Below are 25,021 nucleotides of genomic sequence, written 5' to 3' on the forward strand. Positions count from 1 at the left end.
CGCAATTCTCATTATTTTCATAGTCACCAGGCCAACCGGGTGACGTCAACAAGTTTGTGACGCCAATACTTGCTGTTCTTTGCTGTGGCCCGCAACGTGCTATAAAAGAGGAAAATCAACTCAACAAACTGAAGTTGAAAGAAGGTAATTACCAACTCGAAATGTAAAGATCTGTAAGAGACAAGGTTGTTTAGTTGAACATATTAAAAATTACTCACATAATCCTGTTGGTGTTGTCGTGATGTTGTTCAGAACTGCAAGAGATAACTTGCATTTAAATTGATCAAAATCATATCGATCGTATCTAAAAGATCCTTTGTTTTGATTTATTTTAAATTGAGGAGAAATTTTATTTCAGTACCGAATATATTATAATTTGTTATCTGATCCAGGAAAACCAATATAAATCATTTAATAAATTTTTCTGGAAGTAGTATTGCCACACAAGTACTTGGACCTTCTATGCCAAACATGTATCGCATTTCAGCTAAAAATGAACAACCTAAACTTATCCTTAATTATCGTGTATACATACTTGCTGTGTAGGTAATATTAAAACCTTGTGCTGTTCCAGCTCTATTGGAACGAAACCTTGCTTGGACGAGGTTAGTTCGTGAAGTCAGGCTTGAACCGGGTTGAAGGTAACCAGAAAACGATCGTATGCGGGTTCCGTTATCGTACACCTGACAAAACATACCCAAAATACATATTTATTAAATTAGAATCATATATGTTGCATTTGACAAAAGCGAGCAGAATTTTCAAAAAACCCAAGAATAAGCTGTTTCATAATATGACTTAACTAATGGAATAGTATGGACACAAGTAAAGCAGTTATTTTTAATCTTTACTGTACTGCAACCCACGAAAAACATTCCTTTCAGAAACGATATCATGTATCATTCAGTGTTGTTATCCCTGTGCGAATAATAGTTTGACAAAAACCATCACAAGTTCTTTTTTTTTGGAAATTAGTTGTTAAATCGATATCCAGAATGACTCACAAAGAGTAGCAAAACGATAAGCTTCAGTGAGATGATTATTTTATTGATGATTTTATTGTGATTATATGATCTTAAGATTACATAATTAATCGTTTTCATAAGATTATATAATTATTTGTTAATCAGTTAAATATTTCAGAAAAAAACATTTGTAATAACTGTTTTTATAGTTTTTTTGCGAGGGTCGCAATTCTACTTTTTAAAGAACATCAATCTAACGCGAATAACACGGAAAGAAACTCACCCGAAGGTAGTCACCCCACACGTGGACGTAAAACGACTCTATCACAAACTTGATCACGTGATCTGGAGGTGCCACAAAATTCCAATCACAGAGTTCGTTGTTTCCATAGTTACCAGGCCAACCCGGTGACGTAAGTGTTTGGGAAACGTCGACGATCGCTTGACGATATGAAGATCCGCAACCATCTGAAAACAAGTCAATGGATATTGTCTGAAAATATTTGATAAACTTTTCCAAGAATAATATAATACAACCCTGTGCACTTTGTATAAAAATACTTTGCCACTGAGACCGCCTATTAGATATTTTAAACTAATAAATAGATGATTGTGTCAAAGTGTTAAAACTGCCAGAGTTTAGAACTTCCAAGTGATTTCTTGTTATTGTTACAAAGTTCTTCATCATTGCCATTTTACTATTACTTACCATCCAGTGGCTGGGGCGTCGTTTCAACTTCAATTACCGCTGTGACTACAACAACAAAGATATAACTTTCCAAAAAAAACAGGACTTTCTTCCTACGGAGGCCACCTATATGCCGGATTCTTATTGCTTACAAACGTATAGGATAAAACATGACGAATATAGCAATCAATAGCTTTTGTGAAAGACTTTCTCTTGCAGAGGCACCATTGTAACATTAACAAAGTATGAAACTGGTATAATAAAAAATACATAAAACTTTGTAGTCAGTCATTTTGTAGCCTTAGAAATTTTTGCTACAAATACTTGATCTCTTAAATGCAAATCACTGTTATTGCCTTACTTGGAGATCGTGGTGTTGTACCGTTATCCAGTTCTCTCGCTAAAACTGCAACCAATACGCATGAGTTGTGAATTGTCAAATATCAACATTCTATGAATTTTTTTTGTAAAAATGTTACTTTTACATACGTACTTGCTTCATAACTCATGGAGAACCCGAAACTAGTAACACTTCCATCCGAAGTGAAACGAAGTTGAATCGTTCTGTTTGACGACTCAAACGTAAAACCAGTTTGCCTGGTGCCACTAATACGATTCATCGGACCTCTCGCACCCGTCACCTGTATCACAATTTAGAAAATGCTTACCTTAATATATTAGCAAATCGTTTACGGTGCATTGCACTGGAAAGACCACTTACTGATATGTAGTCAAAGAGCCGTTCGGTTGTAAATGAGTTGACCACGAAACGGATCACGTGACCTCCAGGTGCTTCAAACAACCACAGACAGTTTTCCCGGTTACGATATCTCCCAGGCCAACCCGGTGACGTCAAATTCTGCTTCACGCCCACTCTGGCAATGCGGTTTGTCGCGCCGCATCGCGGTGGTATGCCTACATTATAGCGTGAATAAATCCTGCTCCCAGGTATTACAATGGCATTAAGTCCACATTTCTACCTGTTGTATGCTCAACATTTTCAAAACCTTCATTGTTCGTTGTTTCCACGACTGGTGTAGCAGAAACTTTTAACACAAAATAAGTGTCAATGATCATTGCGCAAAACGTGGATTCGCAATTGAAGGAATGTTATTATATGCAATTAGGGTTTGTTTGTAAATCAAGATATGTGACTGAAACTTGATTTGCAATTTGGGAGCAAAAATTATAATCGAATTTTAAGGTATAACCTCATATCAGATTTCTCAAATACTTTGTGTTCGCGGACCACCTGAACAATTATGTAAACTCTGTGGATCCTTACACCGATGTAATATACTGAATGGAATCGCCAAGTTCACATTTCTATACCTGTTGTGGTTCCGAAATGATGTAAACCTGCATTTGTCGTTGTTTCCACAGGTGTTGTTGTGGATACTTGAAAAAAAAACATAAATTAGAATGTAAATTTTTTTGGTTCACATGATTCGAATTTTTTATCGATTTGTGAAAGCGCATATCATTATGTTTCGTATAAAATATTTGAATAGTTTGTTGCTAACGCTGCCAGGCATACTATTTAGTAATTAAAAGCTGTTCTGGCAAAAGAAAAACTTGTTTGTTCGACGTTTCGGTTGTTATTTAACAGACCTTCATCAGGATAATGAAGTAAAAACGCCCACACGGCGATAAATAGTCACGCGCGCATAAAGCAAAAAAAGAGCAAAAAAAGGCAAAGAAGGCGAAAGAAACAACACAAGCTAAGAAGTGGGGAGAGGGGGGGGGGGGGACACCAATTAATAGAAAATGCGCGCCAACAGGACGATACCGAGGTCTAAAGCATAGCGCCTCGAGGTGCGCAAGACCATCACGTTCAACCAGGGGACATGTCTTGCAGACCGTTTATCAATTCCACCCGTTTATCGCAATTTGATAAACGGTCTGCACGACATGCCCCCTGGTTGAACGGTGGTTAATGGTGATGAAGGTTTCTTGAATAACAACCGAAACGTCGAACAAACAAGTTTTTCTTTTTGCCAGAAGAGCTTTAAATTACTAAAAAATATTTCAATGTTTGCATTACACTTGCTGGTGCTGATTTCCTTGTGTAAAAAAGACTCTTGTTCCTCTTGTGTGATATTAACTGATACAATCTTTTGCAGGCAAGTTTATTGGTTTGCAAATTAGGATTTTTGTGCTGTGTTTCGAAATTACTTCGACTTGTAATTTTTTGACAAAAAAAATAACAAAACAAATTTACATTTGAATTGAATAATTTGATGTGGGATAAATTTGGGCTGACGAATACAAAATCACCTACTTGCTTCGTATACGATTGAAAACCCGGGCAGGGTCACGGTTGAATCAGATGTAAATCGAGCTTGTACAGATCTGCTTCCTGAAGTAAAATTGTAACCACTTCTCAAAACTCCAGTAAATGTTCGGTTTTCACCATGGTGGTCGAACACCTATAATTTTCAACAATTTGATACAGATGCTGTCTTACATTGACACAAATATTATCAATACTTACATAAAAAAAATCCCATCTGTTCTCAATGTTAAACAATTCGACGACAAAACGGATCACGTGACCCTCAGGTGCCTCGAAAAACCACTCACAGTTTTCTCTGTTACGATATTTTTCCGGCCAACCCGGTGATGTTAGCACGTACCTTCCTCCAATAGAAAGTGTACGGTTCGCAACTCCACATTGTATGGCTGCAAATGAATGATAACTGTTTGTTTGTAAAAAAAATTGCAAGCTTGAGTCCCAACGCATAAGATTTGGAATATAATAGTTGTGTTCCCGTTTGCAAATTATCCGGTTGGATTTTTTGGATCCGGCAGTTTTCCAATCGAAATTAAAGAATACATTTTGTCAACATGGCAGAAATGGTTGTCCTGAATCTCTACCCCGTTGTAGATCATATTATGTAACAAGAAAACTCGTGATTACCCGTGCTGAGTGCAACAACAATGCGTCACAAAAAACTTACCTTCTGACAAGACAAAACAACTTCCCACTGCCACAACAAAATGAATACAACTAAAACCCATCTGTATTGCTTCAAAGAAATAACAAAATAATAAAGGATCAGTTCCAAGAGCACGAAACCTTTGTTACCTTAAAATAAATTACCGCTGTACTCAACTATTTTCATACCTAAGAATTTTTCGAATGTCGTTACTCATAGTTTTTACTGTGTCATCTCTGAATAAGATCCAGCGTCGCGAAAAGCTTTTTGCAAACACACGTGACACTGTCAAAAGTCTCGCCGGCCGAAACTATTTCCAAAAACGTTTGCTGCAGGCATGAGATCACGTTGCAAATCATGCACTGACGCAACCAACAACGTGACTGGGTTAATTAATCAACAGTATTCCGGTTACGAAACTCGTGGTTTGGATGTTTCCAAACAATCAGAAAACGTGCGATGATCAATTTCCAAAATTTCCCGGCGAAGCCACAACGAAAATCATATTTGACGATTTCGTCTGAGTTTTTCAGTCAGATTTAACACTGGCATTTCCATTAGAATTAACAATAAAAATGTGAATTTTGCTTAAATGTCTAATTAAGCATCAAATGGTGTTAATGAAAATCGAAATGCTTATTGGCACCGCGCAAGTTTTTAAGCACAAAGGTAACCTTTTCTATAGCTTTCCATACATTCAAAATTATGTAATATAATGATTCTTTTTGCACACATTAATAATGTTAAAATTAAAATCCATAAAAGTTTTGTTTGTTTGTTGTATTTGGTTCAATTTCTTTGGCATAACACTTGGACACAATACCAAAAACATTTAGGTGGAACAAATCGCACATCAATGGAAAATCCGATGAATGTTTAATGGACAAACTAAGGAGTCGTCTAGATATAACGCAAAAATTGAAGCAGACCCTGCTAAAAAGTGACTAAATTAAACATAAAAGCTGATCACAACGAGGGAAGCTCTTTTTAGGTTCGAGTCAAAATTGGCTGCTGGGTTCTCTGTCTCTCTCTCTGTCTCTCTCTCTCTCTCTTTTCTGACTCTCTTTGTCTATCTGTATCGCCTTCCGCTTGACATATGAATTAGAAGCTATACTGTCTTGTTTGGAAAAATTACTGTGAATGTTGTACTCCCTATATCATTTTATTTGACACGTTATTTGCGGCACCTGAAGAAGCGAGATCAATCTCGCGAAAGCTCGTGCTAATAAAGTGGTTTCATAGTCAGTCCTTTATAAAAGCAGTGCACAAGCAAGCAATATATTCCTATATGAAGTATTTGAGGAAACTTAAATGTTTAAACATTTAGAATGAATATACTGCTATTTTTGTTGCCAGGCATACTAATTAATCAGATTAATTTAGAATGAATCCTAGCAATTTATTCCATGGATTGCAGTAAATGTCGCAAATCGTAGTGACCTGGCCAACGGAGGGAAATGACTGGAAATCACGTCTCAAGCAAAAGTTACAACACGAAGAACTCTCACGTATTGGACTGGAAAATTCCATCATCCAAATTCACGTCACTGACAGAAATTATAAATTGCAATCTTCTCACGACCTGAAGTCCTGATATTTAATAAACGAAAGCATTGGTAGCTTTTAACCTTCTCATCTCACAAAATAGTTTGCAGGAAAATATATGTATTGCTATAAATTGTTACTGATGCTGCCAGGCATATTTATTGCTTAATACTGCTCTTCTGGCAAACTTTATTGTATTTACGTTTCTCGACGTTTCGGCTATTATGCAACAGCCTTCATCAGGAGGAGGTATCTAAGTCTACCACAGTGGACGATTTGAGGCACATAAACGTCGAGAAACGTAAATACAATAAAGTTTGCCAGAAGAGCAGTATTAAGCAATATGTATTGCTATGATTGGATACATCATTGTTTTTGTGTTTTGACTGACCCAAAACAACATTTTGGCAAAATTCCTAACGTTCGAATGTTCTTTTAATGTGCTGATCATATGCAAGCGCATATTTTAAACCCCTTTTTAAGACAGATGAAGGTTCCCTTTATTTCTCTGCATTTGAATTGATTTCATATGTTTTAAAGTCAGCATTGACCTTTATTGTGGCATTTTTAGAGAAGTAAATTTACCGTTTTCAACCAGTTGATATTTTCTACAAATCAAATTGTGAAGCTTAGCGCACGAAAATTTTCTACACCACCTTCTGTTTTAGTATAACCAGAAACTGGTCTTGATGAAAATGCTTTGCTGATATCAAAATGCAAACATTTTGCGTGGTGAAGTAAAAATGAAAAAGATGATCAAGCTAATTTAACAAAACAATTTGGGGATATTTGTGCATATTTTTCTGAAACTAGGAGTGAAGTTAATGTGGGATGGAGTGATTGTTTATATTTTTTTGTCATATAAAGCCTCGCAGGAAAATCAATATACGTGTACCACAACCTATATTCCATGGGCTGATATGTTATAAATGCTTTGCCAGTCCCTTCTTCTTTAGTGGGCAACGCTTCGCCATCCTAAAATTAAGGCGCGGCAAGTGTAACAAAGTACAAACTTTATCGAGGGTCAAAGACTTCTTTTTTTGGTTTGAGTCTTGAACCTTTGCATCAGAACAAGGCCATGTAGGCATGAGCTTGCATTTGTCTTGCAAAAAACGTCGACATTATAGCTTGGATCGACGAATAATGGCCTTTCCGCAGGAGTCAGCAAAAGTCAGCAAAGCGAACAGGAGTTGTAACCAAACAGAATGACCATTTTTGTGTTGCTTAGCTGTCACGTGTTATGGATTTTATAATCTTTTAGAATCCATAAATTCCACAATAATTGCTTTTTCATTCAATAGTCACTGGAAATTCCGAAACCGTGAAAAACAACCACGACAATATCTTTGCAGGAATTCGTTTTAAGTTTTCTTGCAAAGCTGGCATTGTGCAAAGCGAACCGAATACATATTACCCAAATAATTGACCTACTACATGGCGAAAAAGTTTTAGGAGGAGTGGCAGACCAAATCATGCCTGTACATAGGATTCCCTACAATGACGTTTGGTTTTTCAAACGTCATGTACATCTCGCGTTCTGCAAGACAATCAACTTGCACAAATGATCTCCAAACAAACAAATATTTTTTCATTACGTCATCAATAACCATTAGGTCATTCCAGTCGAACCGCGCATGAAGCAAACCGACTCCTCAGCAAAAATAGAATTGCACTTTGGAGTCGCACGAGCTATGTGACGTCACCAACCAGCAAACGCTTTGGACAAAGAAGTTGTGAACGGTCTCTGTTCGCAAGCGCATCTTTAATTTCAAACACATGGTGTCCAATTCCAGTCTTTGATGTTTGTCTAAATGATGATTCGGGGGACCAAACGCGCATATCACAATTTAGAAAAAGCCAGAGTAACTATAGTTTTTTGTTGCTTTATTTACAAAATTCCAACTCGATTACTTAAAGGGTGTTGAGTTTCGCTACCTTTTTAGCCGTATAAGCAGTGACAGTGCAAAATCATACACAGTCACATCAAGCTACACTGGTGAGACCTTATAGGTCGAAATCTGTGAGCAGCTAAAAATATAAAAAGGATCCGTTGGGTGTCTGTATTTTACTCGTAAAGTTTAAAAGTTGCCACAAAGAGCATATATTGCCCACATGACTCTGATTGGCCTATCTTGCTTGAGTATCCATTCACACCAGTGGTACTTAACCAAGAGTGCTTGCACCTGGGGGTGCTGGCGACAGAATCTTTAGGTTTGGTCATTTAATATACTGCCTTACATCAATTAAAATGATTGCGATTACTGTTTAGTGATTTCAAAAGTATCACAGTCAAACTTTATCCTATGTTTATCTCATTCGTACGTAATATAGACGAAATAAAGTGTGGTTATCGAGATTTGAAAAATCAAGCTCCCGGTGAGGTTTGAACTCACGATCCTGGACTAACCAGGCCTAACGCTCTACCGAATGAGCTACGGGAGGTCAGCGGTTTCACAGGATATATTGTGGCCGAGGTACACTAGTGCGCAAGCGCACAACTTGCCTGGCAACCTTCGCATATACGTAGGGGATCTCCACCACCATAATGAGACAACGCAGTAACATTTCATGCAATGGCTATACACAACAACGTTTAGTTTGGTGCAAGTCTAGCAGCCAAAGGAACTATGTCAATATTTTTTAATTCAACCACAGAAATAGAAATCACTGATCTAAACAGACCCCAGCCCACACATTAGGGTGGTATACAAGCACCCGCCCACTTTCGATCACACAGCTTACAAAATGTAGAGCAACAGCACACGCGACCGAGATTGGTTGGTCACTTATAGAACATACAACTGTGTCAATTGCGGACCGTATATTGGCATTTTAATTTTATTAGGTTCACAAATCTTGTCGATTATGTTTGAATGTACTGCTGTTAACTCGAGTATCAAGGATGGACTTCAGTATAAAAAATTCTGGTGAATTTGTTCTTGTTGTAAATTACTTCCGCATGAGTGTCAAGTATATTCGGATGTCATGGTCTGTTTCCAACCATTCCGATTGATGTGGCGCTCAAAATATCCTTGAAAAAATTTGGCGTCCCGCACGAAAGAACCCAGTAAGACACACCAACCATCTAAAAAGGCTTTAACTCGCGGCGACTCGTAGGTTAAAGAAAAGTGTTTGTTTTACGAGTAAGAAGACCATGTGTACATTGTTTCCTCTTTCAAACTCGCGGTATTAGAGTTATCATGTTTCGTTGAGAGGCGTTTATTTTGTGCTGATCCTTAATAATGAGGCGGTCAAATTTCAGGCATAGACACTGTCCTTCTTCCCAACGGTGACGCTGTTTGTGTTGCTTCGTTGTCAAGCTGTCTCGTGCCGTTGGTTAGAGACAAAAGAATTTGAAAAGTTATTTGCTGTTGCCTTGCTGTTTTGGCCAATTTTCATTGCAATCAAACCATTCACACGCGAAAACTGCAATCTATATTTTGTTTTTGATAATATATGTGACAGTTCGAGCAAAACCTTTTGAAAACACACAGCATACTATAGAAGTTCAACATAATTGTTTATAACATCTTGTTTGACTTTAAAATCCGATACTGCTCAAGAAATCTCCAACAACATCCGCTCCTTTCATACATAGTCCACCAGAAACTCCTGGTTTACCAATCACTATGACACCTTTGCAAGGATTAGATTTTAAATCGAACTATTTGACACAAACAAACTCCAATTACCAAAACCAGATTCCAATCTCAATGCGAGATACTTATTAGACGGTGATTTGTATATCAACTCATCGCTTCCTGGTTCAACACGATCGTATATTTCTTGGTAACCCTCGATGGAGTCTGGTTTGTTAAACAATTCCGTCATCTGAAAATACAGTGTTACTAATAGGAACATCCTTAAAATCCACCTGTCGGTTACCGCGTGATAGTCAATTAACACTGGTGCAGGTGGGGCTTGATCATTTGGATATTTACCCCATGTGTTTCCTTTCGTATCAAACAGTATACATGCCTGATAGCCACCGTCTCCTACTGGTGAACAATGTTCTTCTAGCATGGCATCCCAGGCGCTCATTCCATTGGAGAATTTTACCAAACAGCCGACCAACACTAAGGCAGCCAACTTCCACATGTTTTCGCCCGAAACGAAATGTTTGTAATAAACTCTGCAATGCAAAACAATACTTTTGCTAAACCTTACAAGCAGTTCAATTTTCCAATGCCGGATAGAAGTGACCCAAGCTGCTTGACATCGTCAACGTATATACACCTTCGTGAAGGGCGAACGAGTCTGAACGGCGACTACAATCATCTCGTCCTAGATTTCGAACTATCGGCATCAAATTACAATCGTCGTTGTTTTCCTCGAACCATGATTGGTGGATCCGAGCGTCCGAAAGCACAGGTTGTGACAAAACTAAATGTACGGCTGTGTTGGTCGATTGCGTTTATTTGTTTTTCTATCAATTACCCCCCCAAAAACATTAAGCAAAATTAACCTGCGTGTATCGGAAACAAGCCCGTGGGTGTAAAGCTATTATCAGTGTACGGCCAGTTTATTATTTTCACTCTCTTTAATTTACACTTATCTACTCATGTAAATCTTTATCTGAGCGCCGGAAGAGTATATTTAATTTGGACGTTTAAAACTTATGGTATAAGTAAACTCACGACCATTTTATTACCTGTAATGGTTAATAGCTAATTGCTTTACCGTCAGAAACTTTCTAGACTATTTATATGCACTTTCGAGTCAAAAACAAAGGTTCGAGTCAAAATCTGTGGGCCTATAAATAGAATGTTTAACTCTTCCTTTTCTCCTGTTTGTACTTTCCCTCCTCTCTCTGCCTCTTCCTCTTCCTCTCTTTACCATTTTTTTCCTATATCTGTTTTAACAGCGGAAGGAGTAGGCTTACATCAGAAGAATCTCTTTTCTGTTTTGGGAAATAAATGTACTTCCTATACTTTTCCATACCACTCGCAACAAGATAAGGGGGACAGTCCGCCTTCTGTGAACTCCCTGTTTTAAAGACTGCGTCACGCGGGACCAACTAAATATTTGCAATAGCGTGACGCGAAAGTGTCGAACATTTCAATGAATACTGGTCATTTCTTTTACCTTTCAGTAAATGTCGTAAATTATAAACACCCAACGGAATGGAAAATTTGTAATTCTATCAGATCATGAGCAGAAGTTATGAAACTTCTCCCAAGAACTGAACACATGGCATGTCCATTATTACTCACTTTCTAAACTGCCATTTAAATATAAGTCTCAGACAGAAATGAATAGTGACACTAGTTTTATTACGTCCTATTTTGGAGCTTTTTTTTGTAGTTGTTAACCATCACTTTTAACATTATAGAGTTCGAGGGCACAGGAAAAATTATTGTAGTTACGAGATTCAGAATTATATTTTAGTTTACCACTTGAGTGGGAAATAGTGGGAAATAGTGGTAATTCCCCGAAAAAAGATGTTTGGCAAAGTTGTAACTCGGATTAATCCTCTCTGCCACAACCGTGTGTCCTTTACTGTGCATTGCAACCAAGTTGGATCAGCCACTTCCGCAAAAAATTGTGGGCTTGTTAGATCTATGTTTTAATTCTTCTTGGACACACCAACAAAAAATGTTAGGCTCGTGTCGATGAGGTTGTTATTTTGTTTCTGTTTTCTTACTCCTAAAAAGTAAAGTCACTTGCATGAAATATGTGTTTACCACAAGCAGCCAGTAGGTGTAAGGCCGAAAAGCGAATGCTCAGTCAGTGCTACTTTCCTTAGTTGAAAATGCTACGAACATATATAAAATCCTAATCCAAGTGTCACACGTGTAATAAAGTACACTTTCAAAAAGTTAAGCTAAATGCAGTAAATTCGCATAGGCTTTAATCAGCTTAAACCTTTCTGCATAACCATCATCATATTCCAATACACCTAATTATTGCTTTTCCGGAACATATTTGAATTTGAAGTTATAACATAAAGGTAAAAAATTGTACGTCAGGGTGATATATGCAGTCTTGTCAGAGGAGGACTACGTGTGCATTCCTACCACATCCACAGCCACCACTATCTTTTACTGCCACAAGCCTGGCATTCCATTGAAGCCCATCTTGACGACAACAGAAAGCTTTAGCCACCCATGCGCTCTCTGGGACGGCACGGTCGTATGTTTGTTTCGCTTCAATGACATCTGGTTCACCAAATAACGTCTTATATCTTACATATTATAATACCTTCTATTTGTGTATGACCGGGAACTCGTCTTGTTGAAAACGCTTTGCTGATATCAAAAATTTTGCGTGGTGTAGTTGAAATGAAGAAGAAGATAAGGCTAATTTAGCAATTCAATTTGGGGGTATTTGTGCATATTTGTCAATAACTGGGAGTGGAGTTAATGTGGGATGGAGTGATTGTTTATATTTTTCGTACCGCTGCAAAGTGGTGTCATATAAAGCACCGCATGAAAATGAATATACGTGTACCACAACCTATATTCCATGGGCGGATATGTTATAAATGCTTGCCCGTGTATTCTCCCCTTCTTTTTTAGTGGCCAATGCTTCGCCATCCTTAAATTAAGGCGCGGCAAGTGTAACAAAGAACATGTTTTACCGAGGGTCTAAGACTTCTTTTTTTGGTTTGAGTCTGGAAAGTTTGCATCAGGACAAGGCCATGCAAGCATTGGCAGGCATTTGTCTTGCTGCAAATGCTTTGCTGACATCGGCATTTCAAACACTCAGATCCAATACTGCCATGCAACATCTTATGTTTACAACCGACAACAACTACTATTTTGTGTTGCTTAGCTGTCACGTGTTATGGATTTTACAATCCCATTGAATCCATAAATTCAACAATAATTGCTTTTTCATGCAAATGTCAGTGGAAGTTCCGCGACCTTGACAACCAACCACTGCAATATCTTTGCAGGAATTCGTTGTCTGAATATCGGATTTCCTTCAATGACGTTTGGTTTTTCAAACATCATGTACATTTCGCGTTCTGCAAGACAATCAACTTTCACGAATGACCTCCAAACAAACAAATATTGTTTCATTACGTCATCAATAACCATTAGGTCATCCAAGTCGAACCGTGCATGAAGCAAACCGACTTTTCAGAAATAGAATTGCACTTAGGAGTCGCACGAGCTATGTGACGTCACCAACCAGCAGACGCTTTAGACAAAGAAGTTGTGAACGGTCTCTGTTCGCAAGCGCATCTTTTATTTCAAATACATGGTGTCCAATTACGGTCTTTGATGTTTGTCCTAAATGATGATTTGGGGGACCAAACGCGCATGTCACAATTTAGAAAGAGCCAGAGTAACTACAGTTTTTGTTGCTTTATTTACAAAATTCCAACTCGATTGCTTTTTCGTCAATGTAATCTAATTAATGCTTGAAGGGTTTTGAGTTTCGCTAACTTCTTAGTCATAAGCAGTGACGGTACAATAACATACACAGTCACATCAAGTTGCACTGGTGAAACCTTTTGAGTTGAAACACAGTTACACATGGCGTCCCGCATTAAAGAACCAAAGGCAACGTGCACATCAAGGAACCGAATAAATTTGCTCTGTTCTTGACTCTTGTTTCCCATGTTTGGCCGATTGACCTGTGATTGGTGCTTTCGTACTGATTTAGACCCCGCTGTGTTTTAGCTGTTGCGCCAATTTGTACTATTTCGTCGCGTAATTTCTTTACCTTTGAGTTCCCTACTTTGTTTGTTTTATTTTCTGAAGAAGCTTAGTCGTTGGTACATACGAAACATCAGAAATACAAACTTTTCAAACAAAAAAGGTGTAGATTTGTTGTTTTTTCACCGGAAGAACGAATAGTTTAGTATATCAAACCTCTGTCGGGAGATTCTGAGAGTCAACAATGGCCCTAATATAGTGGTTGTTGTTGTGTCTATATTTAATTACTGTCGACACACTAACTTTCTAAAAGGGTTTTAGATCGCGGCGAGTTTCAGCGTTTGTGTTTCGATGGGTTTTGCTTTGGCCAGCACGGCCAGGTGGCCACCTTTCGTCACATGCAACCTGCCGCAACCCATCACCTCTCAGTGCGACTGGCTGCGACCCTACGACAGACGGTGATTCTACGTGAGGAAATCACCTTTACATGAGCGCCTGACTCGATAAGCTTTATGGTTTTATCGGATCCCATGCCATTTTATTTCTTTGTATATTGTTTATACACGTAGGTGCCTTTTATCGCAAAAACAAACATGATTTGTCGGTTGAAGAAAAGTTTGTTTTACGAGTAACATGGCCATGTGTGCATTGTTTCCTCTTTCAAACTCGCGGTATTAGAGTTATCAAGTTTCGTTGAGAGGCGTTTATTTTGTACTGATCCTTAATACTGAGGCGGTCAAATTTCAGGCATATACACTGTCCTTCTTGCCAACGGTGACGCTGTTCGTGTTGCTTAGAGACAAAAGAATTTGAAAAGTTATTTGCTGTTGCCTTGCTGTTTCGGCCACTTTTTTTGCAATCAAAACATTCACACGCGGACACACTGCAATCTATATTTTGTTTGATAATATATGTGACAGTTCGAGCAAAACCTTTTGAAAACACCAAATTTATTAAACTTGCCGTATCAGTCTATATGTGATAAATTCTTTCTCTGATTGGCACTCTTTTGCAAAAGACTGACTTTTGTATTGTAAATGGTACACAAGCTTTCGCGATTTTCCTTCGCTTCGTCAGGTGTAAATAAACACAATGCGATACAAAAAAACAAGCGCAAGGCGGTCGAAGAAAAAAGGCAAGTCAGTCTTTTGCAAAAGAGTGCCAATCAGAGAAAGAATTTTTGAAAACACATAATTGTTTAAAGTAACATCTTGTTTGACTTTAAAAAAATCCTATACTGATGAAATATTCTTCAATCGTACTCGCTCCTTTCATACATAATCCACCAGAAACTCCTGGTTTACCAATCACTATGACACCTTTGCAAGGATTGGATTTTGAATCGAAATATTTGCCACAAACAAACTCCAATTACCAAAACCAGATTGCAATCTCATTGCAAGATACTTTGTCGGTGATTTGTAGATTAATTCATCGCTGCCTGGTTCAACACGTTCGTATGTTTCTTGGTAGCCCTTGATGGAGTTTGGTGTTTCAAACAATTCCCTAATCTAAAAATTCAGTGTTATTAACAAGAACATCCACAAAATCCACCTGTCGGTTACCGCGACAGAGTCTTCTAACATTGGTGCAGGTGGGACTTGTTCTGCTGGATATTTAGCCCATGTGATTCCCTGTATATCAAATAGTATACATGCCTGAAAGTCATCTTTTGTTAATGCATAACAATGATGGCTTAGCATGGCATCCCAGCTGGCCACTCCATTGGAGAATTTTACCAAACAACCGACCAACATTAAGGCAGCCAATTTCCACATGTTTTTGCCGAAAACAAAATGTTTGTGACAGACTCTGCAATGCAAAACAATACTTGTAACCGCAGCCTTTTAATTTAAAGCTGTGGTGTGTTGTCTCTCTACTCATACGCACTTCCCCACTTATTTATTGTATTGATGTGGTCAAGTTTGTAAACGTAAGGTTTTCTGCAAAAAACTACATAAATATATAAAATACACAATTGACAGAATAAGCCACACTTACCGACAGTAGGGCCTTAACGCAGCAACAAAAAACGTTCGCTTTGAAATGGGTACTATAAGCGCAGACACGCGAGTAATCAAGCCTAAAAGCGGGAGTTATTTGGTTGCGTTCAAGACGCAAAACTTTGGCGATAACAATACTTATGCTAAACCTTACAAGCAGTTCAATTTTCCAATGCCGGATAGAAGTGACCCAAGCTGCTTGACATCTTCAACGCACATACACCTTGTGAAGGGCAAACGAGTCTGAACGGTGAGTACAATCATCTCGTCCGAGATTCCAAACTATCGGCATCAAATTACAACCGTCGTTGTTTCTTTGAACCATGATTGGTGGATCCGTGCGTCCGAAAGCACAGGTTGTGACAAAACAAAATGTACGGCTGTGTTGGTCGATTGCGTTTATTTGTTTTGTTACCAATTACCTTCCAAAAAAACATTAAGCAAAATTAACCTGCTTGTATCGCGAACAAGCACGAGGGTGTAAAGATATTATCAGTGTACGGCCAGTTTATTCTTTTTTCTTTCATGATTAATAGCTAATTGCTTTGCTGTCAGAAACTTTCTAAACGATTTAAATGCACTTTAAAAAGGTTCGAGTCAAATATCTGTGGGCCAATAAATAGAATCTTTATCTCCTCCTTCTCTCCCGTTTGTTCTTTCCCTCCTCTCTCTGTCCCTACCTCTCCCTCTCCTTACCATTTTTTTACTTCTATCGGTTTTAAAAGCGGAAGGAGTAGCTCTATACTTCCCGCAACAAGATAAGGGGGACACTACGCCTACAGTGAACTCCCATTTTTGAAGACTAGTCCACGCGACAATCTAAATATTTTTCACAGCGCGATGCGAATGTTTCGAAAATTTAAATAAATAACCTACTGGTCATTTCTCTTACGTTTCAGATAATGCCGTAAATCATGAGTATCCGACCAACGGCATCGTACGCAAGCCATTGCAACCAAGCTGGATCAGCCACTTCCATATCAATGGGCTTGTTAGACCAATGTTTAATTCTTCTTGGACACACCAACTGCTTGTCGGGAAAATGTTAGGGTCGTGTCAATGAGGTTGTTTTTTTATCTAAAGCCCGTAGGTGTGGGTGTAAGGCTGAAAGGCCAATGCACAATCAGATCTCCTTTTCTTGGTGGACAATGGGCTCCTACAAAATCCTGATGTAAGTGTCGCACGTGCAATAAAGTTTTAAAAAGTTAAGGTAACTCCAGTAAATTGATTCGCTTTAGGCTTTAGTCAGCTCAGGTTTAATTTTTATGGCCAAGGGCTGTAACTGGCTGGATACACGTGGTACATCTGGCACGAATATCCCGAATTAACTATGTGTTTGCTTTTTTGAATTTATGAGTAATTTTTGCTAAAAAATAATTGAATTAAAAAACCTGAAACGAGGTGAGAATGGGTTAAAAAAGAAATATTAAAATCACCATTGTGACGACACTGACAAACATACGCTTCTGTTGGTCAAAGATTGCGTAGAACAGTTGGGTCTTGCTAACAGTGTACACGATTTAAAGTACAATGAGTAATTCACTAAATCTTTGCTGTATATATACAGAGAGCAAGGCCCAACTATTCTAATTGAGGCAAGAGTGAAGGGTGAAGACAGACAAGAGACAACAAGCAAATACATTGTGCCCGTTGATGTTTGACAACATAACGCATTGATTAGTCTTTCTTTAACTTTTGTTTTTTGGGTAATTAGGTAGTTCTGTGTGTTACAGGAGCTCTATATATTTAAACTAAGTTGCATAAAGATGGGAAATAGAAAAAGCAAGCTAAGGCCTGAAGTCCTGGAAAAGCTTAAAAAAGAAACTAAATGTAAGAAGAGAAAACTATGTATATGCTTAAATTGTATCAATTAAACATTATGCATTTTTTGTGGTTTAATTTTTTATTCCAAAATTAAAAGTAAATCCAACTTCAGGTGGTTATCTGGAAATATTTATGCCAATCTCTGCAGATTGTCCTGGAATGTTAAACCCAGTATTACATAACCATACTCAACTTAGTATGTTGTTATTGTTGCAGTTACTGAAAGTGAACTCCAACAATGGCACAAGGGATTCCTTCATGACTGTCCAACAGGAAAATTAACATTTGATGAGTTTCAAGGAATATATCGGCAATTTTTTCCACAGGTTTGTAAACAAGACGAGGTTTTAGCGTAATGCAGTTCGTAAACAATATTTATACTTATACCAACATTCTCGCATCCAGTAAAAAGTTTGTGGTGATATTGATATATATGCAAAAAAATATATACCAATATTACATGCAACTGGAGGCAGATGTGCTCACTTATTTCATGTCGTTTGGTGATTGTACATAATATTTTTAATATAAACAAGTAACTTCAATTTCCAACAATAAAGTTAAACAAAAGTCATGGTTTCAAATTGACGTGTGTCTGTATTTACAAGTTTTGTATTTTTTGCAGGGGAATTCAGCAAACTTTGCCAAGTTTGTGTTCACAACATTTGATGATAACAATGATGGGACAGTGGAGTTTGAAGAATTTATAATGGCACTCAGTGTTACTTCAAGAGGCTCTCTGGATGAAAAATTAAACTGTAAGTGGCTTTTTTGGCACTGAGGATTTCCTGTTTACCTAAGAGTGTAGAACACCAAATCAGTTTGGGTCTGTGGTTCCTTTCTTGTTAGTTTCACACAAACAAGTCCACAAAAAGAATTTGTTATTTCTTTGCAGGGGCCTTTCAGCTTTATGATTTGGACAATGATGGATTCATAACTAAGGCAGAAATGCTGAACATTGTGGAAGCTATTTTTTCAATGGTGGTAAGTTTATTTGCCTATTAAATATTTTAAAAAATGCCAAAATATGTTTAAATTTTTGACTTGGTTTTGAATGTGATGTATTGGTGTATGTATCAAGGGCCATTTTACTGGTACGTGTAAAGTTAACAATTAACATGTTGTTTAGGGTGATGCTGTAAATCTTCCGGAAGAAGAAAACACACCACAAAAGAGAGTGGAAAAGATTTTCCAAAGGATGGACAAGGTAAATACACATGATATAAATTCAACTTTAAAGTTTTGCATGTTGTTAACGAATGTATAAGCAAAATGTTGCTAAAGTAAGATATGCACCATTTATGCAAAGACCATATCGAAAAACATGACGAACAGGGCAATATATACCTTTGTGGTTGCCATATTAAAGATGCAAGTTTAACACTCTATTAAAGTGGCACTAAATAACAAGATGAGCTTGTTAAGTTATGAGCTCATCAGTTGATGCTGCTGTCACATCAAATCACAAGGGAATTATGGCAGCTCTCATACCCTTTATTGCAATGTAAAGTTTGCATGACTAAGCAATGTATTGGCATTAATGATTGCCAATGTATTTTGGATTAAACTCTTACAGTGAATTTTGTGTACACATGTGCATATTTATAGCTGAGGTTGGCAATACATACATGTAAATCGATGGGTGTTTTGGTGTATAAATATATATATACATATATATGTGAATATATATATGGAAAATTAGAGGACGGGAGTGTAGGAAACCTGAAACAAAGTTGCAAGCTTTGTTTTTGACGAAATCTAGGTTTAATTTTGTGGCCTAATTTGTAGAACCACGATGGACGCTTGACCAGGGAAGAATTTCTTGTCGGAGCGAAAAGTGACCCCTCAATTGTCCAGGCGTTGTCAATCTATGATGGACTGGTGTAAACCGGTCAAAACTCGAATTCATCTACATTTTGCACCTGAGTTGGTCTGTATGAAGAGGTTATGTAACAGACCTACATTTCCATTCATGTGTGCATATAGTTTGTTGAGGTCAGTATTTTTCGAGTGTATGTTTCAATGCCAAACCCCACAGGTATATATTTTTGTTTGTTAAAAAGTCAGAAACTCTGAATTCTCTGTGGTAAAGCTGTAACTTATTTCTCCGCATACATTGTCAATATATTTTCTGCGAATTTTGATTGCCAACACTTACTATGCTCAACAATAACGATACATATGTTGTACATGCGAAAACATGCTGTCGCCGTGTGGACTTTTTTGGTAAAAAGAACTTCAAAAGTATCAGAACTTGACTGCACCCTAGATGTCATGAACTTATGTTATTTTCTTGCTTACATAAATGAGAGTTAATTAGTGATTTTTTTGTTGATTTATCATGAGATTGTCATCTTTTAATTGAGTTTGTTTCAATCACTTCATTTTCCCAGTGTCACTAATTCTAATTTTAATTTGCACAATCTTGATTCAATTAGTTTACTTGCTAGTATTAATATCAATGCTATGTAGAGTTAAACTTGGTAGCACAATGGAGGGGTGGCCATTTTCCCGCCACACATTTTGCGCCAACCTTTGATTTCCAACAAACATTAAAGATATTAAGCACCCTGGTTGAACAGCCACGCCTAATTCATCAGTACCTCGGTAACCTTTCTTCAGTTAATCGTTAACAACGTGTAGGATACACCAGACTAGGCACGCTGTCAGTATAAGTACATATCATGGGTTGCCACGCAGTATGCATACATCTTGTGCGCAAAAGTCACACTGAATGGCTGGCTTGTTGTCTACATGATGTGCGGATGTTCGGATGTTGTTGGAACATGTGTCAGTCCGCATGCCAACCTTTGTCAATAGTTGATCCCTAAACCGCGTTTCGACCTCTAACATTCTCTGAAGCCCAATATTGTTTATTTCAATGACAAGAATAGGTCCTGAGCAGTGTTGTGTATAGGCGTGCTGGTTGATTGCAATGCATGCTCTTTGTTAACATTCTGTATGTGGTTAAGCTTCTGGACTGGGAAATTGAGCCACAGTTATGGCCTCATTTGAAATGACAGAAGCTTATGACACGATCATATAATGCAGGACTGTAAGTTACAAACGATATTAGCTGAATGTTTCCACACAAATGCGGTTTAGACGGAAATGCTATAGACTTAGACTAGTGCATCTGGAAAGCGTCACACGAACATGATTGACACGCTTCCGCCATTATGACGTCACAAAGCCGCGCGTGGTAAACCTGAACGATCTGTCATGCTGAGAAAAATACAATCAATCTTGGACACATAAAATATTGGTTTTGCGTGTTTATTTATACATGGTGACAGGCTAAGGCCCAAATGGCCGAAACAACAATGGCCAAGAATTCTTTATTAAGCCAAGCCCCCGAATAAAACATTAAACGCGCTTATCCCAGACCAAGTAATGGAGATAAGGATTAGAAAGTACTTTAAGTCATTTTGGCTTTGCCGTTTTGGTGACGTGGTATGACGTGCAACGGCATCGTTATCCTTGTCTGTTTATTTTGTTAGGCTTCCGTAAATAGAATTTGCTCCTTCAGGCTTTTTCGATAATTTTTCGCCCGAGAAGCCTATACTGCATAGCCAACATTAAAAAACGCACATATTTTTGTACGGCACTTTGATTATCAAATGCAGATCCCTCGTCAACAGCACATAGCAGTGTTGAAGTTAGTACGAATTTTCATATCTACCCTGTTCCACAATCTTGTCGTTTCGAGCACGTACTATTGGCCCCAGTCTTGACTCTTGTGTTCACATATTCGCACAGCACCTGTTTTTGGTTCAGTTTCTTTGTGTACATTTCTCTACGCGAGACGTTCGGCGTCTCTAAAAAAGCTTGTTTTTCCTGAATGTTCGCGGTGTGCTGTTCCTTAATTCCAAATAATACTGTGTGTTCGTTTGTGGTCGCTCGACTCGAATATGTAACATTTTATACTGACGATTAATTGTAAAAATAAATGCGTTTAATAAACTTATACCCGATTAGAATGAAAGATTAAGTTTAGTATGCCGTTTTGCGTAGAACATGATTTGATTTTTTATGGTAAGTTTACATTGTTCTATGATCAGTGCAGATGGCTGTTAACTTTTACGTTAAGAACTGGAGTTTTTTCAGCCTCGGTGCGTGGAAAGGATTCGTTTACTTAATCCCGGGAATCAATAATTCCATTATCCACGACAGCTACTGTACAGTAGTTGAAAAGCTGCGTCTGTATAAAGCCGTAGAAAATAATTGTTATAACAACCAAAACGCACGTGAAGTTCCGTAATTGCCAACAATAAACAACTCGTGAGCAAAAACTTTGATCTTAGTACTTTGAATCAGAAACCTAAAAAAAACAATTATTCGAATTATCATAAATGATAATTTCCCTTCAAAAATGCGTTTGAACGTTGAAAAAATATTTTACCATGGATGTGCTGAAATATGCATGGATTTGTCCGAATTATGTTGTCCCCATATTTGTCCCTACGCGACATTAGTGTGATGTGGCTCGTGCATAATTTATGCCCCGGACAATTCCCCCTCGTGCTGTGTACGTTCAGATGGGCTTAAATTTGTGACGTACATCATGTCTGCATTTCACACCCGTGTGTTTGTCTTGTTGAGCTTCTACCTTAATACGGTGCTAGTAACAATTATCACGCTTGATGCTTGTATAGAATATGAAAAATTCCCTACACAGGGTTTTACCACCGGGGGCTCATGCACCCCTAATGATCCACATTGACATATCGAGGGGGTCTACGGGACTTTACCAATCAACAATTACGTATAAAGGAAGTCAACAAAATTTTTTTTTGAATAAAAAAATTGGTTGGGTTGAACGGTGTTGGCTAAACTTTTCTAGATCTCCACGCATGGCCCAATTCAAAAACCCCTTCCGTTTACCGAATTATGTGTAACAGAGCAAGGGAGGTAACTTCCGCACCAAGACATGTGTGACGTAAGATCCGACTGAGTAACTTTTTTTACCATTTGTTATTGTCTGCGCACCACCGCCGGCAACTAACTAAGTATAAACATGACATTTGGTATTCATAACATTGGGATCAATTGATTAGTTATTTCAATACATGTAGCTGGTGGTGCTGTTAATCAAGATACTAAGCACCATGCGGAACGGGATAACCTGGTATTTTGGGGGAATTTAGATGTATCGCTCTATAGGCATCGGTAGTGGAAACATAAGCACGGTAAACAACAACAAAAGACATGTGAAAGTTATGACAATATACATTTCTGTTGCGTTTGGTTCAAGCTACAAAAGAGAGTATTATTTCCTCCCGCGCTAATCAAGTATATATACTGGGCGTTTATGTACATTGCTGTGTACAATCTTTTACGCAACTTGGAAGATGTTGATTTTGATCGACTTTATAACATACATTATTTCACTCTTCAAAATATGAGCGTCACAAAAATCCTATAAACCGCAATAAGTTATATCACTAGGTGGTGATGTGGCGACAACCGAATTGACAATGCTTGGTGCAAAGCAACCACAACATGTAATGTGCTGCTATGCAAGTCACAACTTCGAAATCAAATCGGTTGTCGCCACACCGCAGGAACATATGTCGGATTCAAACAAAAATTATAAAAAAAAGGCAGCAATGCATTGTGCAAATTTGACTTCAATTAGGGCGTGAAATTGGAGTGGCGCCGCACATAAATCATTTAAATTATTGATTTAAACATACCTATTGAATTATTAGCTACGTCTAGCATGAACCCTTTCACCCTTTGTTAGCATTATTGGTTTATATTCAATATGTTGACATTGCCCTATGTGTGTCGTTATCGCATTTTACAACTTTTTAATTCAGGTTATTGCAGTAAGATATAGACGATGCATAACACTATGATATAAAATACTTTGCAGGCTTCATTCTGTTTTTTTTCTGTAGCACCAACGGGAGCTCAACAGAAAACAACACATAACGTTTTCATATGCGCTTCTGTGTATTGCGTGTCGGGATGTATTTTATTACTGTTGGTTTCCTCGGGCTTCCGTTTCGCCCGCTTTTATTTGTTTGTGTTTAAAAACGTCTGTTTTCCACTTCAGTGTTTTGTTAGAAGCTTCGAGAACGGTAGCGTCGTTTCGCAGTCAAATTTTAACAACTAGTTAAAAGGGTGAGCACTTCCAGTCGTACGGCAAGTAAAAAAATCCTATCAGCATTTGAGAACCAAAAAATAGGAAGGATTTTCTGTGGCGTTAAAAAGTTAATCTAAAACTTTGTGATTTTTTAAGTTTCAACCTGAAAGTTAGAATAGGAATTTGCAGCATGGGTTCACAAGAAAGTAAATTGCCACAATCGGAACTAGAGCGTCTCAGTTCTGAAACCAAATGTGAGTATGGCCTTTATTTCTTGTTACTCTTATCTTTGTTACGTTTGTGATTCACTTTTTACTTCTGTAGCCACTGTTTGTGAATGCTGCTTTGTGATTAAAGTTTTGTGGTTTAGTTTAATTCGAGTGCTCAAAACACGCCAACAGAATAACAGCACATATAGCAAAACGCGTACAAAAAAAAACTTGTCGCATGGTGGTGCTGTTGAGTCGCTATATCAAACAGCAAATGATAACAAGTTATTTAACTGTTAACAGTCTGTAGACGACTCATAACATATTTCAATGCACAATTTCCTGTTTATATTTTACAGATACAGAAACCGAAGTAGCACAATGGTACAAGGGATTCATGTCCGACTGTCCCAGTGGCTACATGACCATCAATGATTATAGAAAAGTGTGCGAGTCGTTTTTCCCGAATGGCATGGCCGAAAATTTTTCCCGCTACGTTTTTAATTCATTCAACCTGGAAGAAAACGCAACCTTAAATTTCGAGAACTTTCTTAAGTTTATGAGCATCATGTCACGGGGCACTGTAGAGGAAAAGCAAAGATGTGTGTACAATACGACATTTTTCCTTTAAACCAATATTAACATACGTATTATCAACAGGGGCATTTCACCTGCGGGACGTTGATCATACAGGTAGTATTAACAAGGACAAACTGCGTATGATCGATGACTCTGTGTTTACTATGATAGTAAGTTTGGCCCTTGCTTCCTTGACGTAAAGGCATTTGTTACAAATGCTTTGTGACGTTTCAGGCTGATCACGTGCCTTTGCCAGACGATGAAGACACGTCAGCGAAACGAACTGAAAAGGTTTTTGATCTCATAGAAACTGTAAGTTATTCGAATAGCTTGTTTATGGTAGATAAATGCTACTCTGCCAAGGTTTTGTTATTCTTAAAATTACACATTTTTATTTGTAAAAAACAGGATGATTACGGAAGCATCAGCTTGGAAGCATTCAAACGAGGTTGCAATAATGACAAGGACATCACCAAGGCGCTAAACCTGTACGACACTGTTCAGTTGAAAGGCTAATTCTTCTGAAACTGTATCCTTAGTCAGCTTGCATTATGCTAAAACTGCAACTTAA

General features: G+C 37.9%; 5 protein-coding genes across 8 annotated transcripts; 2 read left to right on the plus strand and 3 right to left on the minus strand.

Annotated features, from left to right (window-relative positions):
- Window positions 1–912: 912 nt before the first annotated feature.
- Window positions 913–4,679, minus strand: LOC145913839 (zinc metalloproteinase nas-39-like). The gene is made up of 11 exons (XM_083001599.1): window positions 4,614–4,679; window positions 4,148–4,335; window positions 3,935–4,082; window positions 2,986–3,051; window positions 2,634–2,699; window positions 2,375–2,568; window positions 2,147–2,294; window positions 2,015–2,059; window positions 1,675–1,719; window positions 1,249–1,433; window positions 913–918 (listed from the first exon to the last, which is right to left on the minus strand). Exons 1-11 carry the CDS (start codon window positions 4,672–4,674, stop codon window positions 913–915), a joined length of 1,152 nt encoding a protein of 383 aa, XP_082857725.1. The 5' UTR covers window positions 4,675–4,679.
- Window positions 4,680–9,549: 4,870 nt separating this feature from the next.
- On the minus strand, window positions 9,550–10,374 carry LOC145914185 (uncharacterized). 2 transcript variants are annotated; one of them, XM_083001975.1, is made up of 3 exons: window positions 10,116–10,374; window positions 9,830–9,968; window positions 9,550–9,773 (listed from the first exon to the last, which is right to left on the minus strand). In XM_083001975.1, exons 1-3 carry the CDS (start codon window positions 10,233–10,235, stop codon window positions 9,679–9,681), a joined length of 354 nt encoding a protein of 117 aa, XP_082858101.1. In that variant the 5' UTR covers window positions 10,236–10,374; the 3' UTR covers window positions 9,550–9,678. The 2 variants fall into 2 exon arrangements, with proteins under 2 accessions (XP_082858101.1, XP_082858100.1); XM_083001974.1 differs by having other exon boundaries at window positions 10,023–10,359.
- Window positions 10,375–14,585: 4,211 nt separating this feature from the next.
- On the minus strand, window positions 14,586–15,980 carry LOC145914034 (uncharacterized). 3 transcript variants are annotated; one of them, XM_083001813.1, is made up of 5 exons: window positions 15,902–15,980; window positions 15,746–15,827; window positions 15,310–15,556; window positions 15,120–15,255; window positions 14,589–15,063 (listed from the first exon to the last, which is right to left on the minus strand). In XM_083001813.1, the coding sequence occupies exons 3-5, from the start codon at window positions 15,520–15,522 to the stop codon at window positions 14,966–14,968; spliced, it is 447 nt and encodes a 148-aa protein (XP_082857939.1). In that variant the 5' UTR covers window positions 15,523–15,556; window positions 15,746–15,827; window positions 15,902–15,980; the 3' UTR covers window positions 14,589–14,965. The 3 variants fall into 3 exon arrangements, with proteins under 3 accessions (XP_082857937.1, XP_082857939.1, XP_082857938.1); XM_083001811.1 differs by lacking the exon at window positions 15,746–15,827 and having other exon boundaries at window positions 14,586–15,063; window positions 15,902–15,975; XM_083001812.1 differs by having other exon boundaries at window positions 14,590–15,063; window positions 15,746–15,974.
- Window positions 15,981–17,465: 1,485 nt separating this feature from the next.
- Window positions 17,466–21,540, plus strand: LOC145914241 (neuronal calcium sensor 1-like). The gene is made up of 6 exons (XM_083002043.1): window positions 17,466–17,577; window positions 17,788–17,897; window positions 18,197–18,329; window positions 18,467–18,555; window positions 18,701–18,778; window positions 19,360–21,540. The coding sequence occupies exons 1-6, from the start codon at window positions 17,514–17,516 to the stop codon at window positions 19,456–19,458; spliced, it is 573 nt and encodes a 190-aa protein (XP_082858169.1). The 5' UTR covers window positions 17,466–17,513; the 3' UTR covers window positions 19,459–21,540.
- A 2,312-nt stretch (window positions 21,541–23,852) lies between these two features.
- On the plus strand, window positions 23,853–24,966 carry LOC145914253 (neuronal calcium sensor 1-like). The gene is made up of 5 exons (XM_083002055.1): window positions 23,853–23,916; window positions 24,231–24,473; window positions 24,532–24,620; window positions 24,685–24,762; window positions 24,859–24,966. The coding sequence occupies exons 1-5, from the start codon at window positions 23,853–23,855 to the stop codon at window positions 24,964–24,966; spliced, it is 582 nt and encodes a 193-aa protein (XP_082858181.1).
- Window positions 24,967–25,021: the final 55 nt, after the last annotated feature.

The sequence above is a fragment of the Ascidia mentula genome, chromosome 9 (assembly GCF_947561715.1).
Source record: "Ascidia mentula chromosome 9, kaAscMent1.1, whole genome shotgun sequence".
Taxonomy (NCBI): Eukaryota; Metazoa; Chordata; class Ascidiacea; order Phlebobranchia; family Ascidiidae; genus Ascidia; species Ascidia mentula.

What these genes read in the sequence shown, in the direction of transcription:
- LOC145914241 (XM_083002043.1), top strand. Translation starts at nt 17,514, where the DNA reads ATGGGAAATAGAAAAAGCAAGCTAAGGCCTGAAGTCCTGGAAAAGCTT. An exon ending in TCTGGATGAAAAATTAAACT is followed by an intron (nt 18,330 to 18,466) that starts GTAAGTGGCTTT and finishes ATTTCTTTGCAG; the next exon opens with GGGCCTTTCAGCTTTATGAT. An exon ending in TTTTCCAAAGGATGGACAAG is followed by an intron (nt 18,779 to 19,359) that starts GTAAATACACAT and finishes CCTAATTTGTAG; the next exon opens with AACCACGATGGACGCTTGAC.
- LOC145914034 (XM_083001811.1), bottom strand. Translation starts at nt 15,966, where the DNA reads ATGTGCGTTGAAGATGTCAAGCAGCTTGGGTCACTTCTATCCGGCATT. An exon ending in ATTGGAAAATTGAACTGCTT is followed by an intron (nt 15,557 to 15,901) that starts GTAAGGTTTAGC and finishes TTTGCATTGCAG; the next exon opens with AGTCTGTCACAAACATTTTG. An exon ending in TGTTAGAAGACTCTGTCGCG is followed by an intron (nt 15,256 to 15,309) that starts GTAACCGACAGG and finishes CTGAATTTTTAG; the next exon opens with ATTAGGGAATTGTTTGAAAC.
- LOC145914253 (XM_083002055.1), top strand. Translation starts at nt 23,853, where the DNA reads ATGGGTTCACAAGAAAGTAAATTGCCACAATCGGAACTAGAGCGTCTC. An exon ending in TCTCAGTTCTGAAACCAAAT is followed by an intron (nt 23,917 to 24,230) that starts GTGAGTATGGCC and finishes TATATTTTACAG; the next exon opens with ATACAGAAACCGAAGTAGCA. An exon ending in ACTCTGTGTTTACTATGATA is followed by an intron (nt 24,621 to 24,684) that starts GTAAGTTTGGCC and finishes GTGACGTTTCAG; the next exon opens with GCTGATCACGTGCCTTTGCC.
- LOC145913839 (XM_083001599.1), bottom strand. Translation starts at nt 4,674, where the DNA reads ATGGGTTTTAGTTGTATTCATTTTGTTGTGGCAGTGGGAAGTTGTTTT. An exon ending in ACAGATGGGATTTTTTTTAT is followed by an intron (nt 4,083 to 4,147) that starts GTAAGTATTGAT and finishes TGAAAATTATAG; the next exon opens with GTGTTCGACCACCATGGTGA. An exon ending in AAATGTTGAGCATACAACAG is followed by an intron (nt 2,569 to 2,633) that starts GTAGAAATGTGG and finishes GCTATAATGTAG; the next exon opens with GCATACCACCGCGATGCGGC.
- LOC145914185 (XM_083001974.1), bottom strand. Translation starts at nt 10,235, where the DNA reads ATGTGGAAGTTGGCTGCCTTAGTGTTGGTCGGCTGTTTGGTAAAATTC. An exon ending in TGTTAATTGACTATCACGCG is followed by an intron (nt 9,969 to 10,022) that starts GTAACCGACAGG and finishes CTGTATTTTCAG; the next exon opens with ATGACGGAATTGTTTAACAA. An exon ending in GAGATTGGAATCTGGTTTTG is followed by an intron (nt 9,774 to 9,829) that starts GTAATTGGAGTT and finishes ATCCTTGCAAAG; the next exon opens with GTGTCATAGTGATTGGTAAA.